This window comes from Saccoglossus kowalevskii, chromosome 17 (assembly GCF_978046115.1).
Source record: "Saccoglossus kowalevskii chromosome 17, keSacKowa6.1, whole genome shotgun sequence".
NCBI classification, from domain to species: Eukaryota; Metazoa; Hemichordata; class Enteropneusta; family Harrimaniidae; genus Saccoglossus; species Saccoglossus kowalevskii.
The window spans coordinates 23,661,713-23,680,049 of record NC_140657.1 but is presented as its reverse complement, the minus strand read 5'-3'; the positions used below and the strand labels follow the sequence as shown (position 1 = coordinate 23,680,049).

The 18,337-nt window shown below is 34.0% G+C and overlaps 1 protein-coding gene across 1 annotated transcript in view; it reads left to right on the top strand.

Moving 5' to 3' along the window:
* Window positions 1-420: 420 nt before the first annotated feature.
* Window positions 421-18,337, top strand: part of LOC102806401 (hemicentin-1-like) — a 140,397-nt gene continuing 122,480 nt past the window's right edge. Inside the window, exons 1-10 of the mRNA XM_085492155.1 lie at window positions 421-644; window positions 1,986-2,255; window positions 2,497-2,766; window positions 4,497-4,676; window positions 4,796-4,891; window positions 5,564-5,842; window positions 9,996-10,268; window positions 12,573-12,848; window positions 13,887-14,159; window positions 16,584-16,856. Coding sequence (XP_085348281.1) covers window positions 467-644; window positions 1,986-2,255; window positions 2,497-2,766; window positions 4,497-4,676; window positions 4,796-4,891; window positions 5,564-5,842; window positions 9,996-10,268; window positions 12,573-12,848; window positions 13,887-14,159; window positions 16,584-16,856 — 2,368 coding nt within the window. The 5' untranslated portion in view covers window positions 421-466. The remainder of the gene's footprint in view (window positions 645-1,985; window positions 2,256-2,496; window positions 2,767-4,496; window positions 4,677-4,795; window positions 4,892-5,563; window positions 5,843-9,995; window positions 10,269-12,572; window positions 12,849-13,886; window positions 14,160-16,583; window positions 16,857-18,337) is intronic.

The following is an 18,337-nucleotide window of genomic DNA, read 5'->3' as shown; positions in this document are numbered from 1 at the left end:
AATTTTTAGTGTTGGTGAAATTTTAGAGTTTTTACGATAGTACTGTTTATAGGCTGCATTTTCCTTCAGAAGATTGGTTAAAAAATAGCCAAATATTTTGAGTAAAAACTGAAAATTGATTCAAATTTTGTCTGTTGACTCCAAAATTAGGGTTCATTTCCAGAAATAATGGAGAATATAAGAAAAATGTGCAGACAAATTTGGGTGAGAAAGTCTGAAGGAAAGTGCAGACTATAAATGGGACTATTTTGTGATGAAAAGAGGGAACTGGTGGTGGTAAGGGTAAACATGCACACCTGAAAAAAAAGTGTTCATTGAAACCCATTAGTAACTGTTGCATGCCTCTTTCTATTGTATTTCATTTTCAGAGCCACCACCTAGCATAGATATACCTCTCAATGTAAGCGTCTTACCTGGTAGAAATGCTGTGCTGACATGTACTGCATATAGTACGGTACAATTCAACATGACGTGGACAAAACCAGACAGTTTTGTTGTTTTATCAAGGCACCCAAGAGTGAAGTTTCTTTCCAATGGATCCTTAGAAATCAGGGAAGTTAACCAGGCAGATGGTGGTAGATACCAGTGTATTGCGTCAAATGAAGGTGGTTCGAGTGTCAAAGATGTCTTCCTAGCAATACAAGGTGATTTATTTATTTATCTATTTATCTATTTATTTATTTGTTTGTTTGTTTGTTTGTTTGTTTGTTTGTTTATTTATTTATTTATTTATTTATTTATTTATTTATTTATTTATCAAGATCTCTGCAATCAGTCCATAGCGAAATCATTAATCTTTTCACCACCAGACTATTGCCCAAATTTTTCTGCAATTTTTTTTTTTATATTCTTCAATATTTCTGGAAATTGACCCTTATTTTTGAGCAAACAGACAAAATTTCAGTCAATTTTCATTTTTTACTTAAAAAAATTTGATTATTTTTGTCCCAATTTTTTGAAGAAAAGTGCTGACTATGAGCGAGACTATATATTTTGTGACTTTTGATGAAAAGAGGGAACTGGGGGTTAAAAGATTAAAAACGCGGATCTTGGTCTGTCTGCTTTTATCATATTGTGCTGTAGCATAATGGAGAGCGTGTCCGCTTAGTGTAGAAAGGTACATTTGCTAAGTTTTATGTTTATATGTTCATATTATGTGTCTGTAATTTTGATTGGTTGATTAAAATGCTGTTAATGTACGCAGCATTAATTGCATTTAAGCTGGAAAATTAAGCTGGAGTATTTTGCCTTGCTTGGTCCTGGTAGAGACAGACAACATGTGATGTTTAAATATGTTAGCTAGACAGACCGCTGTAACTAAACACAAGGTGCATACATGTAGTTTCTTGGATTGTATTACAACTCAGTAACTAATTAGTCCCCGTTCGGACGAATGAAGTTTGAATGAAAACTAACAAAGCATGTCCAAAATACAACATTTTTTGCATATTTATTAGCATTTTTTTTAGCATAATCATTTGTTTCTTGCATAATATTAAACTGATTCCAATGAAACTTGGTACATAAATGCTCTGGGATAATGATTATACCTGATAAGTTTTTGGTTTAAAATTGTGCATTCTAATGCCCTAATTTGCATATTAATTTGCCATTTCTTTCCTGCATTTTCACTTGTTACTTTTAAACAGATTTCAATGAAACTTGGTACATAAATGCTCTGGGATAACGCTCATACCTGATTAGTTTTAGGTTGAAATACATACATATTAATGCCCTAATTTGCATATTAATTTGCCATTTCTTTCCTGCATTTTCACTTGTTACTTTTAAACAGATTTCAATGAAACTTGGTACATAGATGCTCTACTTGTACTATTTCTTCATGCAATGAGGAATACACATAATAAAGGAATCAATCAACATTGTTCAGGCAACCATGAAAAGCAACTTGTAGTTTTAGGTTATCAATGTTTCAAATATGTACAAGGTTGAGTAACTCCTGCATTTATTTTTATTTCATATAGAAATGCCGAAAGTCTCCATCAATATGCGTAACGTGACTTTCATATCAGGCGACAATATCACCATATCCTGCTCTTCTCGAGGTCTGCCAGCACCGTCGTTGTACTGGACTAAAGATGATTTGAAACTAACAAATGGTCCAAAGATTACTGTATCAAAAGATGGAGTTTTGAATATATTCAATGCCAGTACCTCCGAGAGTGGATTGTATGCATGTATTGCTAGTAATACTGCTGGAACGGACAAGAAATCTTTGCATGTTACTTACATTGGTAAGTTTATGTTGTATTCTTTGCTCATCTAAAATCTAAAAAATAAAAATAAAAATTTAAAGAAGCAACTAATAGCAAAAATTACAGTTCTTGGGAAGAATTGAGGGACACTGTTATGCCACAAGTGACAAAACAGAGTACAGTATAATCCTTTGAAGATAATTTAACACACATATAATTTGTTCATTCTGGAATAAATCAGTATAAATTACCATAATTTCTGAATGTTCTGTTTTTATAGAGGCAGCAAGGATACGTTTACTTAGGCGTAAAGTTTTAGTTGAGTATGGAGAGACAGCTAAGTTAAATTGTCCTGCTAAAGGAATACCTCCACCTATAATCACATGGTTTAAAGAAGGTATCCCTGTGTTGAGTTCTGGCTTCACTGAGGTCCAACCAAATGGTGATTTAGTAATCGTCGGAACTAAAGAGATGGATTCCGGAGAATATACTTGTATCGCAACCAACTCTGCTGGATCAGACAGTGATGTTATTACTTTAGATGTTGGCAGTGAGTAAAAAATGAATTATGAGTTTTCCTGCAATTTATTTATTTATTTGCCATCTTCAGCGTTACTTGTGGTTAAATAAATAAAATACATTGTGACCTCATTATAATGAACACCTGATATAATGATACAATAGCATATTGTATGTCATATTGTTTTTCACCACCAGACTATTCCTCACATTTTTCTGCACTTTTTCCCCTATATTCTTCAATATTTCTGGAAACTGACCCTAATTTTGGAGCCAACAGACAAAATTTCAGTCAATTTTCATTTTTTACTTAAAAAAATTTGATTATTTTTGTCCCAGTCTTCTGAAGAAAAGTGCTGATTATGAACGGGACTCTTTTGTGACTTTTGATGAAAAGAGGGAACTGGGGGTTAAAAGATTAAAAACGCGATCTTGGTCTGTCTGCTTTTATCATATTGTGCTGTAGCATAATGGGGAGCGTGTCTGCTTAGTATAGCAAGCGCATTTGCTAAGTTGCGAATTGAATGTTTTATGTTTAATATGTTCATATTATGTGCCTGTAATTTTGATTGGTTGATTAAAATGCTGTTAATGTATGCAGCATTAATTGCATTTAAGTTGGAAAATTAAGCTGGAGTATTTATGAGCGGGAGTCTCCGCTCATAAAAAACACAGTGTATTACCGGTATATGCTTCATCATGGTGAACACAATCAGACAATCAGTATGGCAAAAAACAATCTACCGGGTATATCGGTATTTCCGGTCCAGCCAGTATGGCAAAAAACAATATACCAGGTATACCGATATTTCAGTATGGCAAAAGACAATATACCGGATATACCAATATTTCTGGTTTAGTCAGTATGGCAAAAAACAATATACCGGGTATACCGATATTTCCGGTCCAGCCAGTATGGCAAAAAACAATCTACCGGGTATACCGATATTTCCGGTCTAGCCAGTATGGCAAAAAACAATATACCAGGTATACCGATATTTCAGTATGGCAAAAGACAATATACCGGATATACCGATATTTCCAGTTTAGTCAGTATGGCAAAAAACAATATACCGAGTATACCGATAATCCCGGTCCAGTCAGTATGGCAATAAACAATATACCAGATATACCGATATTTCTGGTCTAGCCAGTATGGCAAAAAACAATATACCGGGTATACCGATTTTTCCAGTTTAGTCAGTATGGCAAAAAACAATATACCGGATATACCGATATTTCAGTATGGCAAAAAACAATATACCGGGTATACCGATATTTCAGTATGGCAAAATACAATATACCGGGTATACCGATATTTCCAGTTTAGTCAGTATGGCAAAAAACAATATACCGGGTATACCGATAGTCCCGGTCCAGTCAGAATGGCAATAAACAATATACCGGATATACCGATATTTCTGGTTTAGTCAGTATGACAAAAAACAATATACTGGATATACCAATATTTCTGGTCCAGACTGTATGGCAAAAAAAAGTATACAGGGTATACCGATATTTCCGGTCCAGTCAATATGGCAAAAGACAATATACCGTGTATACCGATAGTTCTGGCCCAGTCAGCATTGCAAAAAACAATATACAGGGTATACCAATATTTCCGGTCCAGTCAGTTTGGCAAAAAACAATATACCGAGTATACCGATATTTCCGGTTTAGTCAGTATGGCAAAAAACAATATTTGTTATCTCTGGTTCAATCAGCATGATGAAAAACAATTTTTTGTTAACTTGTTGCTAGGTGAACCATTCATACTTCAGCCACCATATGATATTGGTGTTGATATTGGTATGAACATTTCGGTACCTTGTGTGTCCTATGGTTTCCCAAGACCTCAGACTTCCTGGTATAAAAAAAATGATTCACTAGAAACAAATAAAAGAGCTAAGATTGGAGAAGATGGAACTCTTTTTATCAGAGGTGAGTATCAGTGTTATTTCAAGCATGAAAATGTGTCCACATATTGATTTTTCATGTCAAAAATTCCTAATTTTATATTGTTGAATAATAATAATAAATTTTTTTTATGTTGTTTTCAGACCTTCAAGTGGAGGATGAAGGTACCTATGTGTGTGTTGTTGAAAATCAATTTGGAAAAGAAGAAGTATCAGCGTACCTCAGAATTACTGGCATTGGTGAGAATTTGTCCTGAAATCTTTTGCTACATTGGCTGTTGTTACAAGTCTTGTGCAATGAATTGTGGGTAAAGTTATATCACCATGATACAAAATCAACACTATCTCAATTATGGTCATCGGAGTACAGTACGATTTTGAAAAATCTGTAGCCCAAATGGACTACTAGAAATTTACAATCAGGATGTGTATTTATTTGTATTTACATTTTTGTGCTTGGCTGCTCGTACCAACACATTCAGATGTTACCATGGGACTACTAGCCCAGTTAGGTTTCCAAGAGGAAATGTTAATTTCATGTTAATATCAAGTTGTAACCAAGATTTTGCAAATTGTTGCACAAACATTTTTGTGATTAAAATTATATAGTGAATAGATAGGGATAGCTCAGACAACAACAAATGATAAAATTGATTGACATCAACCACTTTTAAGATTTCTGTTAATAGTTTAAATAATACACATTTACAAGCAAGCTAGTAAATTCATACATTTTTGTGATGATAAAGTACTACAAATTGTGAGCAATGTTTATGTTTTGAACTGATCATAGTGCTCACTATAAAGAGACAATGGTCAGAGAACAGAAGAAGAATGATAGAATAGAATGGACACGTGTGCAGGTCTGATGTCAGTGTTGCTGTAAATAATATTTTACATGTTTCGTTTCAGTGCATCCAGTGATCGCTTTCAGTAATCCTGAGATCAATGTTATTAAAGGCAGCCATACTACCATCACTTGTCAGATTCTGATTGGTAATCCTCCTCCAACTATTCGCTGGTTAAAAGATGGTAAACCAATCAATACTGATGTACAAGATAGTCTCACATTAACTGATGATGGTAGTCTATTTATCAGTAAAGCCAAGGTATCAGACGCTGGTAAATATATATGTGTTGCCTCGAATATTGCTGGTAACAGTTCATTTACCTCAACCGTCAAAGTACAAGGTACGTTATAAGTTTGTTATCACTGGCATCTGTTACTGTGGTTTGCATTTAGTACCGTAAAATCTGTATTAAAAGTCGCATCTCTAATAGAAGTCGCACCCATTCTTTTTGAACAACTGAAAAACAAAATTTCACCCCTTCTCATATGTGTAGATGCTCTAATAGAAGCCGCATCCTTTCCATTTCATTGTATCATTTTAATAGAAGCCGCATCCTTTCCATTTCATTGTATCATTTTAATAGAAGCCGCATCCTTTCCATTTCATTGTATCATTTTAATAGAAGCCGCATCCTTTCCATTTCATTGTATCATTTTAATAGAAGCCGCATCCTTTCCATTTCATTGTATCATTTTAATAGAAGCCGCATCCTTTCCATTTCATTGTATCATTTTAATAGAAGCCGCATCCTTTCCATTTCATTGTATCATTTTAATAGAAGCCGCATCCTTTCCATTTCACTGTATCATTTTAATAGAAGCTGCATCCTTTCCATTTCATTGTATCATTTTAATAGAAGCTGCATCCTTTCCATTTCCTTGTATCATTTTAATAGAAGCCGCATCCTTTCCATTTCATTGTATCATTTTAATAGAAGCCGCATCCTTTCCATTTCATTGTATCATTTTAATAGAAGCCGCATCCTTTCCATTTCATTGTATCATTTTAATAGAAGCCGCATCCTTTCCATTTCATTGTATCATTTTAATAGAAGCCGCATCCTTTCCATTTCATTGTATCATTTTAATAGAAGCCGCATCCTTTCCATTTCATTGTATCATTTTAATAGAAGCCGCATCCTTTCCATTTCATTGTATCATTTTAATAGAAGCCGCATCCTTTCCATTTCATTGTATCATTTTAATAGAAGCCGCATCCTTTCCATTTCATTGTATCATTTTAATAGAAGCCGCATCCTTTCCATTTCATTGTATCATTTTAATAGAAGCCGCATCCTTTCCATTTCATTGTATCATTTTAATAGAAGCTGCATCCTTTCCATTTCACTGTATCATTTTAATAGAAGCTGCATCCTTTCCATTTCATTGTATCATTTTAATAGAAGCTGCATCCTTTCCATTTCATTGTATCATTTTAATAGAAGCCGCATCCTTTCCATTTCATTGTATCATTTTAATAGAAGCCGCATCCTTTCCATTTCATTGTATCATTTTAATAGAAGCCGCATCCTTTCCATTTCATTGTATTATTTTAATAGAAGCCGCATCCTTTCCATTTCATTGTATCATTTTAATAGAAGCCGCATCCTTTCCATTTCATTGTATCATTTTAATAGAAGCCGCATCCTTTCCATTTCATTGTATCATTTTAATAGAAGCCGCATCCTTTCCATTTCATTGTATCATTTTAATAGAAGCCGCATCCTTTCCATTTCATTGTATCATTTTAATAGAAGCCGCATCCTTTCCATTTCATTGTATCATTTTAATAGAAGCCGCATCCTTTCCATTTCACTGTATCATTTTAATAGAAGCTGCATCCTTTCCATTTCACTGTATCATTTTAATAGAAGCTGCATCCTTTCCATTTCATTGTATCATTTTAATAGAAGCTGCATCCTTTCCATTTCATTGTATCATTTTAATAGAAGCCGCATCCTTTCCATTTCATTGTATCATTTTAATAGAAGCCGCATCCTTTCCATTTCATTGTATCATTTTAATAGAAGCCGCATCCTTTCCATTTCATTGTATCATTTTAATAGAAGCCGCATCCTTTCCATTTCATTGTATCATTTTAATAGAAGCCGCATCCTTTCCATTTCATTGTATCATTTTAATAGAAGCCGCATCCTTTCCATTTCATTGTATCATTTTAATAGAAGCTGCATCCTTTCCATTTCATTGTATCATTTTAATAGAAGCCGCATCCTTTCCATTTCATTGTATCATTTTAATAGAAGCCGCATCCTTTCCATTTCATTGTATCATTTTAATAGAAGCCGCATCCTTTCCATTTCATTGTATCATTTTAATAGAAGCTGCATCCTTTCCATTTCATTGTATCATTTTAATAGAAGCCGCATCCTTTCCATTTCATTGTATCATTTTAATAGAAGCTGCATCCTTTCCATTTCATTGTATCATTTTAATAGAAGCTGCATCCTTTCCATTTCATTGTATCATTTTAATAGAAGCTGCATCCTTTCCATTTCATTGTATCATTTTAATAGAAGCCGCATCCTTTCCATTTCATTGTATCATTTTAATAGAAGCTGCATCCTTTCCATTTCATTGTATCATTTTAATAGAAGCTGCATCCTTTCCATTTCACTGTATCATTTTAATAGAAGCTGCATCCTTTCCATTTCATTGTATCATTTTAATAGAAGCCGCATCCTTTCCATTTCATTGTATCATTTTAATAGAAGCTGCATCCTTTCCATTTCATTGTATCATTTTAATAGAAGCTGCATCCTTTCCATTTCACTGTATCATTTTAATAGAAGCCGCATCCTTTCCATTTCATTGTATCATTTTAATAGAAGCCGCATCCTTTCCATTTCATTGTATCATTTTAATAGAAGCCGCATCCTTTCCATTTCATTGTATCATTTTAATAGAAGCCGCATCCTTTCCATTTCATTGTATCATTTTAATAGAAGCTGCATCCTTTCCATTTCATTGTATCATTTTAATAGAAGCCGCATCCTTTCCATTTCATTGTATCATTTTAATAGAAGCCGCATCCTTTCCATTTCATTGTATCATTTTAATAGAAGCCGCATCCTTTCCATTTCATTGTATCATTTTAATAGAAGCTGCATCCTTTCCATTTCATTGTATCATTTTAATAGAAGCCGCATCCTTTCCATTTCATTGTATCATTTTAATAGAAGCTGCATCCTTTCCATTTCATTGTATCATTTTAATAGAAGCTGCATCCTTTCCATTTCATTGTATCATTTTAATAGAAGCTGCATCCTTTCCATTTCATTGTATCATTTTAATAGAAGCCGCATCCTTTCCATTTCATTGTATCATTTTAATAGAAGCTGCATCCTTTCCATTTCATTGTATCATTTTAATAGAAGCTGCATCCTTTCCATTTCACTGTATCATTTTAATAGAAGCTGCATCCTTTCCATTTCATTGTATCATTTTAATAGAAGCCGCATCCTTTCCATTTCATTGTATCATTTTAATAGAAGCCGCATCCTTTCCATTTCATTGTATCATTTTAATAGAAGCTGCGGCTTCTAATACAAATTTTACAGTGCTACCTGTGGTATTCTCATCCATCATAATCCTAAAATTTGCAAGTTAGTGGACATAAATAATAAAATGAACGATACATGTTGTTTCTGATGACTGCCACCACTTGATTGGTAGTCTCTGGATGATGGTGGGTAGGGCATTGTCAATATTTCAATATACCTTAAAATCTGTATTAGATGCCGCATCCCTAATAGAAGTTGCACCCATTCATTTTGAATAATTGAGAACCAAAAATTCACCATTTCTTATATGTGTAGATGCTCTAATAGAAGCCACATCCCCTATGTTGTATTGTACCATTTTAATAGAAGCCGCAGCTTCTAATACAGATTTTACAGTACTAGTTCAGTGATTTTTGATGTACAGGCATATTTATAAACACAAGTAATTAACTTTAGTTGAAATCTGTGCACTTTATTTCAGAAGTTTAAATTGATGATAAGTTTAAAAATGAGAGAAATAAAGTTTTCATTAAATCATTGACAGCCACATGTACCTCATAAAATTGTTTAACTTCTATTCTGCTGCTTAATTTTCCAAAAATATATAATTCATTGGGCTTAGTCTTTTCCACGAAATGAAACAAAACCCTAACCCTAACTCAATTTTTTGTCATTGGCCTAATAATATCTGAGAAAATTTCACACTGTGAAGCACGAAATGAATAGCGCCGTCAGTGTTCAACAATTCCAAAATGGCTGTCACGTCATGTCAGCACAAATGATTTGAGCTGCAAAGTAGGCGGAAAAGAGGTGGAAACTAAATATTCTTGACAAATATATTTCTGCTATGTTTGAAGTCATTCAAAATTTAAGGTTAGGTTTAGGGTTAGGGTTTTGTTTCGTTTTGTGGAAAAGACTAAGTCAATTCATTGTGGTTATTTACGTTATGTTAATGTGACACTTGTTTGCCCAGTTCCACCAGTGATAGGTCACAGTCCAAGCAACTACACTGCAATAAAAGACACAACTGTTACTCTACGGTGTCCAGCACATGGTACTCCTAAACCAACAATTACATGGCAGAGGAATGGTCAAATTATATCTCCCAATGATCCTAGCTACTACATTCGATCAGATGGATCTTTACAAATAGATGGTGTCCATACAAGTGACAGTGGTACTTATGTATGTATGGCATCTAATCCTGCTGGTGTGAATAGTAAAAATATTCATCTCATTGTACATGGTAAGTGGACAGTATGTATGTATGTATGGCATCTAATCCTGCTGGTGTGAATAGTAAATCTATTTGAGTCGTGGTAAGTGGACAGTATGTATGTATGGCATCCAATCCTGCTGGTGTGAATAGTAAATCTATTTGACTCATTGTACATGGTAAGTGGACAGTATGTATGTATGGCACCTAATTCCACTGGTGTAAATAGTAAATCTATTTGACTCATTGTACATGGTAAGTGGACAGTATGTATGTATGGCATCTAATCCTGCTGGTGTGAATAGTAAATCTATTTGACTCATTGTACATGGTAAGTGGACAGTATGTATGTATGGCATCTAATCCTGCTGGTGTGAATAGTAAATCTATTTGACTCATTGTACATGGTAAGTGGACAGTATGTATGTATGGCATCTAATCCTGCTGGTGTGAATAGTAAATCTTTTTGACTCATTGTACATGGTAAGTTAACAGTATGTATGTATGGCACCTAATTCCACTGGTGTGAATAGTAAATCTATTTGACTCATTGTACATGGTAAGTGGACAGTATGTATGTATGGCACCTAATTCCACTGGTGTGAATAGTAAATCTATTTGACTCATTGTACATGGTAAGTGGACAGTATGTATGTATGGCATCTAATCCTGCTGGTGTGAATAGTAAATCTATTTGACTCATTGTACATGGTAAGTGGACAGTATGTATGTATGGCATCTAATCCTGCTGGTGTGAATAGTAAATCTATTTGACTCATTGTACATGGTAAGTGGACAGTATGTATGTATGGCATTTAATCCTGCTGGTGTGAATAGTAAATCTTTTTGACTCATTGTACATGGTAAGTGGACAGTATGTATGTATGGCATCTAATCCTGCTGGTGTGAATAGTAAATCTATTTGACTCATTGTACATGGTAAGTGGACAGTATGTATGTATGGCATCTAATCCTGCTGGTGTGAATAGTAAATCTTTTTGACTCATTGTACATGGTAAGTGGACAGTATGTATGTATGGCATCTAATCCTGCTGGTGTGAATAGTAAATCTTTTTGACTCATTGTACATGGTAAGTGGACAGTATGTATGTATGGCATCTAATCCTGCTGGTGTGAATAGTAAATCTATTTGACTCATTGTACATGGTAAGTTGACAGTATGTATGTATGGCATCTAATCCTGCTGGTGTGAATAGTAAATCTATTTGACTCATTGTACATGGTAAGTGGACAGTTTGTATATATGACATCTAATTCTGCTGGTGTGAATATATAGGTTTACCGTGATTGGGCACAGTTGTACACAGCTTACCGTAAAAAAGAAGTCGCACCCATACTTTTTGAATAATTGAGAACCAAACATTCACCAATTCTCATATGTGTAGATAGTGCTAATACAAGCCGCATCCCCTCTGTTGCATTGTACTATTTTAATACAAGCTGCAGCTTCTAATACAGATTTTACAGTAATCCTGAATGAACACTTTTGATGGCCAGCACAATTAAATTTGTTTTTACTTGACCATGAAGACCATATTTCAATAATAAGGTTGCTTTTTTCCCTGACCATAAACTCTAACGTAAATTTTGTTTTTTTATTTGACCATGAGTGACCAAGTATGTTTCATTCAAATACATTGGTCAGTGGGGGTAAAATCAGGGCCCATGAGATTACTGTCGCTGACCGCAGTCATTTGGTCGTCTAACATGGTTGTTCTTGTCAGGCGTGAAAGACTGCCATTACCCATGAGTCTTTGCAGGTTTCCTTCAGTGTTTATTCCCATGCATCTGTTAACATGCTTCACCTATTTATTGAGAATTTATAAAACATTTATAAATATTTCATTTGAAAACAATTCATGTCCTTGTGAAATCCACTGTAACAATAATAATAATACAGGGTCCATAGCGTTGGGAAAATCCTTTGAAAGTCTTTGGATTTGTTGAGGTCTGGAAAGTCTTTAAGTTGTCTTCAAATTACAGGAAAAATAAAAAAATCTTTGAAAAGTCTGTAAATTTTTTCATAATTATTATTTCATTTTAAAAAAGGCCTGTTTTCTCCAGGGAACTACCATATCCTCAGAACTTTGATGAACTTTGGTGATAATATTGGCCTGAATTAAGGGTCAAAATGTCTTGCAAAAATGCAAGAAAGTTTGGGAAAAGGTCTGGAAAAGTCTTGGAAATCATTTGGCTCTTGGTGCTATGGACCTTGTAATAAGTAACACCCACATTATACATTATACCATAGATTTTTCCAAAACTGTTGATGAATGTAGATAAATTCAACACAGTGTAATTGTTTTGTTTTAGTTGCACCATCAATAATTGGAGATGTTAGTCAAGTAGTGACTGTAACACTAGGTGAACCTATAACTTTGCCATGCCATGCTGAAAGCATACCACCACCTACCAAATCATGGACAAAAGAAAATTTAACTATATCTCGGAATAATCTCCATTATGAAGTAAAGAATTCTGGGTCATTACATATTTCAAGAGTGGAATCGTCCGACAGTGGTGTATATATTTGTACTATTAGTAATGTTGTTGGAGATACAAAAAAAGAAATTAGATTGAAAGTAAATGGTAAGTCTATTCGCGTATCTATTTGTCTGTGTAACTTTCTGTCTGTATATGCCTGTAATTTTTTTGAAGATACAAATTAAATTTAGTGGTCACTATGTCTGACAAGTACGATAAATGCCCTCGAACAATGCTAAGGCCTAATTAGTTTTAGATTGAAATTTGAGCATGCTAATTGCCTAATTTGCATAATTATCGTATTTCATTGAAAATAGGTTTATAGATGCTCTAGGGAAATTCACATATGTGTTTAGTTTAACGTTGAAAAACATGCATATTATCTAATTATTATTAGCCAATTTCTGATCTTTCAAAACATCAGATTTAAATTGAACTTGTGGTGGAAGTGCTCTGGAATAAATTAGACTGCAAACCATAGATGTACAACCAAATATTATAAACTTCTATAATGTTGATCACATTGGTTTCATTTTGTGCATCTCAAATAGCAGGCGAATAGTAGTTGCCAAGCTTCTTTTTTGAAAGGCTAATCTTAAATTTTGATTATGCCTCCAATACTCTCAGCACACAGTTTGTGGTCACACTGTTATACATCTGATTAAAATATTTTTTTTTTATATTTTTATATTATAATTATGACTACCGATAATTAGTGTGTGATTTTATTATATTTTTCAGTTATCTAAATTTTTTGTAATTGTCTGATTGCAAATACCCAAAGATTCGGACAACCTCTATAGATCTTGTTCAACTCTCACAAACTTCAATAACCACTCTGAGAAGGCTTTATAAACATAATGGCTTATGACATAATCACTGTATACAAGGCCTTCTCCAATTGGTTGACTAATCTAATTATTTGAGATCTCACGTTTGGGCATTCGCAGTCAGAAAATAAAAAATTAAAATTAAAATAATTTGAAAAATTATGACTAAAATAAATAAAAAAAATGAACAAGTAAACGAATAAAAAAAATGAGATGAAAAAGCCCAATAAGATCTAATTTTAATCAAATTGGATAATAACTAACTAACTTAATTTTATCAATAATTAACACTTTGTGTTTGGACTTTCAACAGTACCCCCTAGGATTTCACCTGGACCAAGTCATATAACTGCTGTAGTTGGAGATTCAGTCATTTTACCATGTGAATCCATTGGTGATCCAGTACCTGATGTCAGATGGAACCACAATGAATGGCGTTTGAATATGAACTCTGAGGATTTCTTATTACTAGATTCTGGATCTTTACAGATCAGTAATGTAAAAGTGAAATCAGGTGGTAGATATCGATGTAGCATCACAAGTATTGCAGGCTCTGATACCAAGGATATAACACTTACTGTGCAAGGTAACGAAAAAAAAAATATTTTCAATGCATATTAATAGCCGGTGCTATAAAAGGGAAAAAATTCACTGGGTTGATTTTAGCAAATTTGATCTGGCAGCAAAATTCACTAGATTTGTGAAAGAAACAATACATTCTGTTGTTAAATTGGAATATTTACTGGGTTTAATTTAGTGCATTAAACTGTTACTGAAAATGAAACCCAGCAAATAATTTGGTACTGTAAAATTAATTAATTAATTAATTTTCGCTGTAAATTTTCACTTGGAATTAATTTTCACTATTTTCGCTGAATGAATGATTCAGTGAAAATAAAATCCAGCAAATATACCTTTTTGCCCATATTTTATATTCAACTAATAAATTCAAATAAATTCCATACAAAACGCCCCAAAAAACTTTTCAGCGAAAATAAAGTATTTTACAGTATTTGAATTCTGTTGTTTGTTAAATGAAATTCACAACATGAAATAGAACAACCAAACCGTACTTCACAACACTTTATGTGACTGTTTTTATTCTCTTTGTCTTGGTTTTAATTTAGTGCATTTTGCTGTCAGGGAAAATAAAGTTCAGGAAATAATTAAGCCCGCCATAGTATTTGAATTCTGTCGTTTAAAAAATAAAATTCACTACATGAAATAAGAGAACCTAACTGTATTGTGATGGACTGTGAGAGTTCTTCGTGAACTGACTACTAGTACTTCACAACAAGTTATGTGACTGTGTTTTCATTCTCTTTGTCTTGGTGAGAATAATAGAATTCCTCACCCCCCAGGTCCTTGGATCACATTTCTTACATAAGTTTGGTATTTTTTGTACAACACGACCAAGTGTGAGAAGTATCATCTTGGATTTCCAAAATTTACCTCTGGATATTTAATTGTTGAATTGGTGTTTCGAAAATATTTTTGTAATCTATTTTATTGGTTAGTTCAAATCAATTTCACTTGATTCCCCAAAAAACATGTTAGGGACAATTTGAAAAAAAAATTACATTTTATAAAGTGTGTTTTAAACACAATACTTAGTATTATTTACTAGTGACTTTTTCCCACACTGATTAACAAGTTTCAAATTTCAAGTTTGATTGTAAACAAATATTTTGAACATGTTTCTTGGCTTGTCATTTGGTAAGGGCTCTTTCGTTATACCAGTTAAAAATAGTCATGGAGTTATTATACATCTGACAGGAATAGAGTTCTTCTATTCGTTCACCTTGTATGCATCAAAAATGTATGCATCAAAAGTGATAGAAATATAATCACGTTACTGAAAACAGACAATTGTGCACATACAAATTTCCTGAAATGGTTTATGAATCATGACTTATAGTTAGAAACAGACAACAATGGGTAATAATAAAGTTATCATGAGGATACCACAAAGTATGCACTCAGGCAGTTTGGGGTTTTGAATTGACCACCATGTGCCTGTCATTGTGATTACCATTTTGTTGCCACCACTGACCTGTTATTTACAATTTTAAAATAAATTTAAATTTTGTATAAAATGCAATTTAATTAAAGTCAATTTGATTGCAATTCTATACAATTTATTTAGAATGTAATCTAACCCTATATGTGTTTCATCTAAATTTCATGGTAGTAGAAACATCATAGACATTGTAACTTGATTTATAATGGGTAGCTCAGGTTAGGGCTATATAGAAATGAGATAAAGTATGGTATAGGCTGTCATATCCCTTTCTATAAATAACAATCCGTGCATAGCAAAGTCCCTGTTAGTTATCAAATCTAAGTTATATATATATCTCTTAAACAGCATTAATTAAAACAAAATGGCTACTGGCTTGCCATTTTGAATCAGATCGTACAACCAATACATCTGTATATCTATGATATGATGTATAATGAAAATAAAAAAAATTGTCAGTCAAAGCATGTCAGAGATATGGCTTCATTAAAACAAAATGACCACCAGTCATCACTTTTTAATCCAATCTTGAAAACAAAATGACATGCATAAGGGACCTATAATGTCTAATGTATGTACCAAGTTTGAACAAAATCCACCTCTAAACAGCCGAGAAATGCTTGATTTTGATGATTTTGCAGTACAAAAATGGCTGCATTTGACCATCTTGAATCAAAGCAAATTGATGTGCATATGTATAATTTTATGTTTGATGTATGTGTGAATTTTTTATGTGTTTGGACGCACGGATGCACGCCTGAACTGCGCCTGAACGAGGACTGATAAACTTCAAATCGTAAATCTCACAGTAAAAAAACACATATCACGGTTTAGTGGTGGCCCATACTGTCTTTGTGTATACTTCGTGATATTTTTCTAATGACCTCAAATCTATATGAAAGTTTTGCAAGCTTTTATACCCACAATTGACTGAAATTCAACAATCATGCAGATGTACAGATTAATTATATTAATTTTATTCTCATGTAGAGCCACCAAACATAGCAGACACTCCAAAAGTAGTTGATTCATTTCCTAACAGTCGTGTGACCATACCATGTCCAGTCACTGGGTTTCCAAGACCTCATATTACATGGTACAAAGATGGAAAAGTTGTGGATACATCTGATCATGGACTGAGAGTAAGGTCTGATGGATCACTGTTTATTATGAATACAGAGGATGAAGATCGTGGTTATTACACATGTCACGCAGTCAATGATGCTGGCAGTGCTAATATAACTTTATTATTAAATATTAATGGTAAGTTTACAGTGGTATTACTAGGGGATCATAATAAATTTACTAGTTAGCTAGAGACTCATACTCAAATCAGAAGTTAGCTATGGGACCATATTCAAATGAGTGGTCAGCTAAGGGCTCACCTTGAATTATTGACTCATATGTTGAATTATTGGTCAGCTAGGGGTACTTTATCAAATTAATGGTTTACTAGGGTCCAAATAATTGGGCAGTTAAGGGTCCATCCAAATTTGTGGGTAGCTAGAGGTACTTTATCAAATTAATGGTCAGCTAGAGACTCATTATTAGACAACTACCCCCATTTTTGCTTAGCTAGTGACTCGTAATCAAATTAGTGGTTAGCTAGGGACTCAAGTTATTGGGCAGCTAGGGGCACTTACCTCCATTATTGCTTAGCTAGTGACTCATAATCAAATTAGTGGTTAGCTAGGGACTCAAGTTATTGGGCAGCTAGGGGCTCTTACCTCCATTATTGCTTAGCTAGTGACTCATTATCAAATTAGTGGTTAGCTAGGGACTCAAGTTATTGGGCAGCTAGGGGCTCTTACCTCCATTATTGCTTAGCTAGTGACTCATAATCAAATTAGTGGTTAGCTAGGGAGTCAAGTTATTGGGCAGCTAGGGGATCTTACCTCCATTATTGCTTAGCTAGTGACTCATAATCAAATTAGTGGTTAGCTAGGGACTCAAGTTATTGGGCAGCTAGGGGCTCTTACCTCCATTTTTGCTTAGCTAGTGACTCATAATCAAATTATTGGTTAGCTAGGGACTCAAGTTATTGTGCAGCTAGGGGCTCTTACCTCCATTATTGCTTAGCTAGTGACTCATAATCAAATTAGTGGTTAGCTAGGGACTCAAGTTATTGGGCAGCTAGGGGCTCTTACCTCCATAATTGCTTAGCTAGTGACTCATAATCAAATTATTGGTTAGCTAGGAACTCAAATTATTGTGCAGCTAGGGGCTCTTACCTCCATTATTGCTTAGCTAGTGACTCATAATCAAATTAGTGGTTAGCTAGAGACTCAAATTATTGGGCAGCTAGGGGCTCTTACCTCCATAATTGCTTAGCTAGTGACTCGTAATCAAATTAGTGGTTAGCTAGAGACTCAAATTATTGGGCAGCTAGGGGCTCTTACCTCCATTATTGCTTAGCTAGTGACTCATAATCAAATTAGTGGTTAGCTAGAGACTCAAATTATTGGGCAGCTAGGGGCTCTTACCTCCATTATTGCTTAGCTAGTGACTCATAATCAAATTAGTGGTTAGCTAGGGACTCAAATTATTGGGCAGCTAGGGGCTCTTACCTCCATAATTGCTTAGCTAGTGACTCATAATCAAATTAGTGGTTAGCTAGGGACTCAAATTATTGTGCAGCTAGGGGCTCTTACCTCCATTATTGCTTAGCTAGTGACTCATAATCAAATTAGTGGTTAGCTAGGGACTCAAATTATTGGGCAGCTAGGGGCTCTTACCTCCATAAT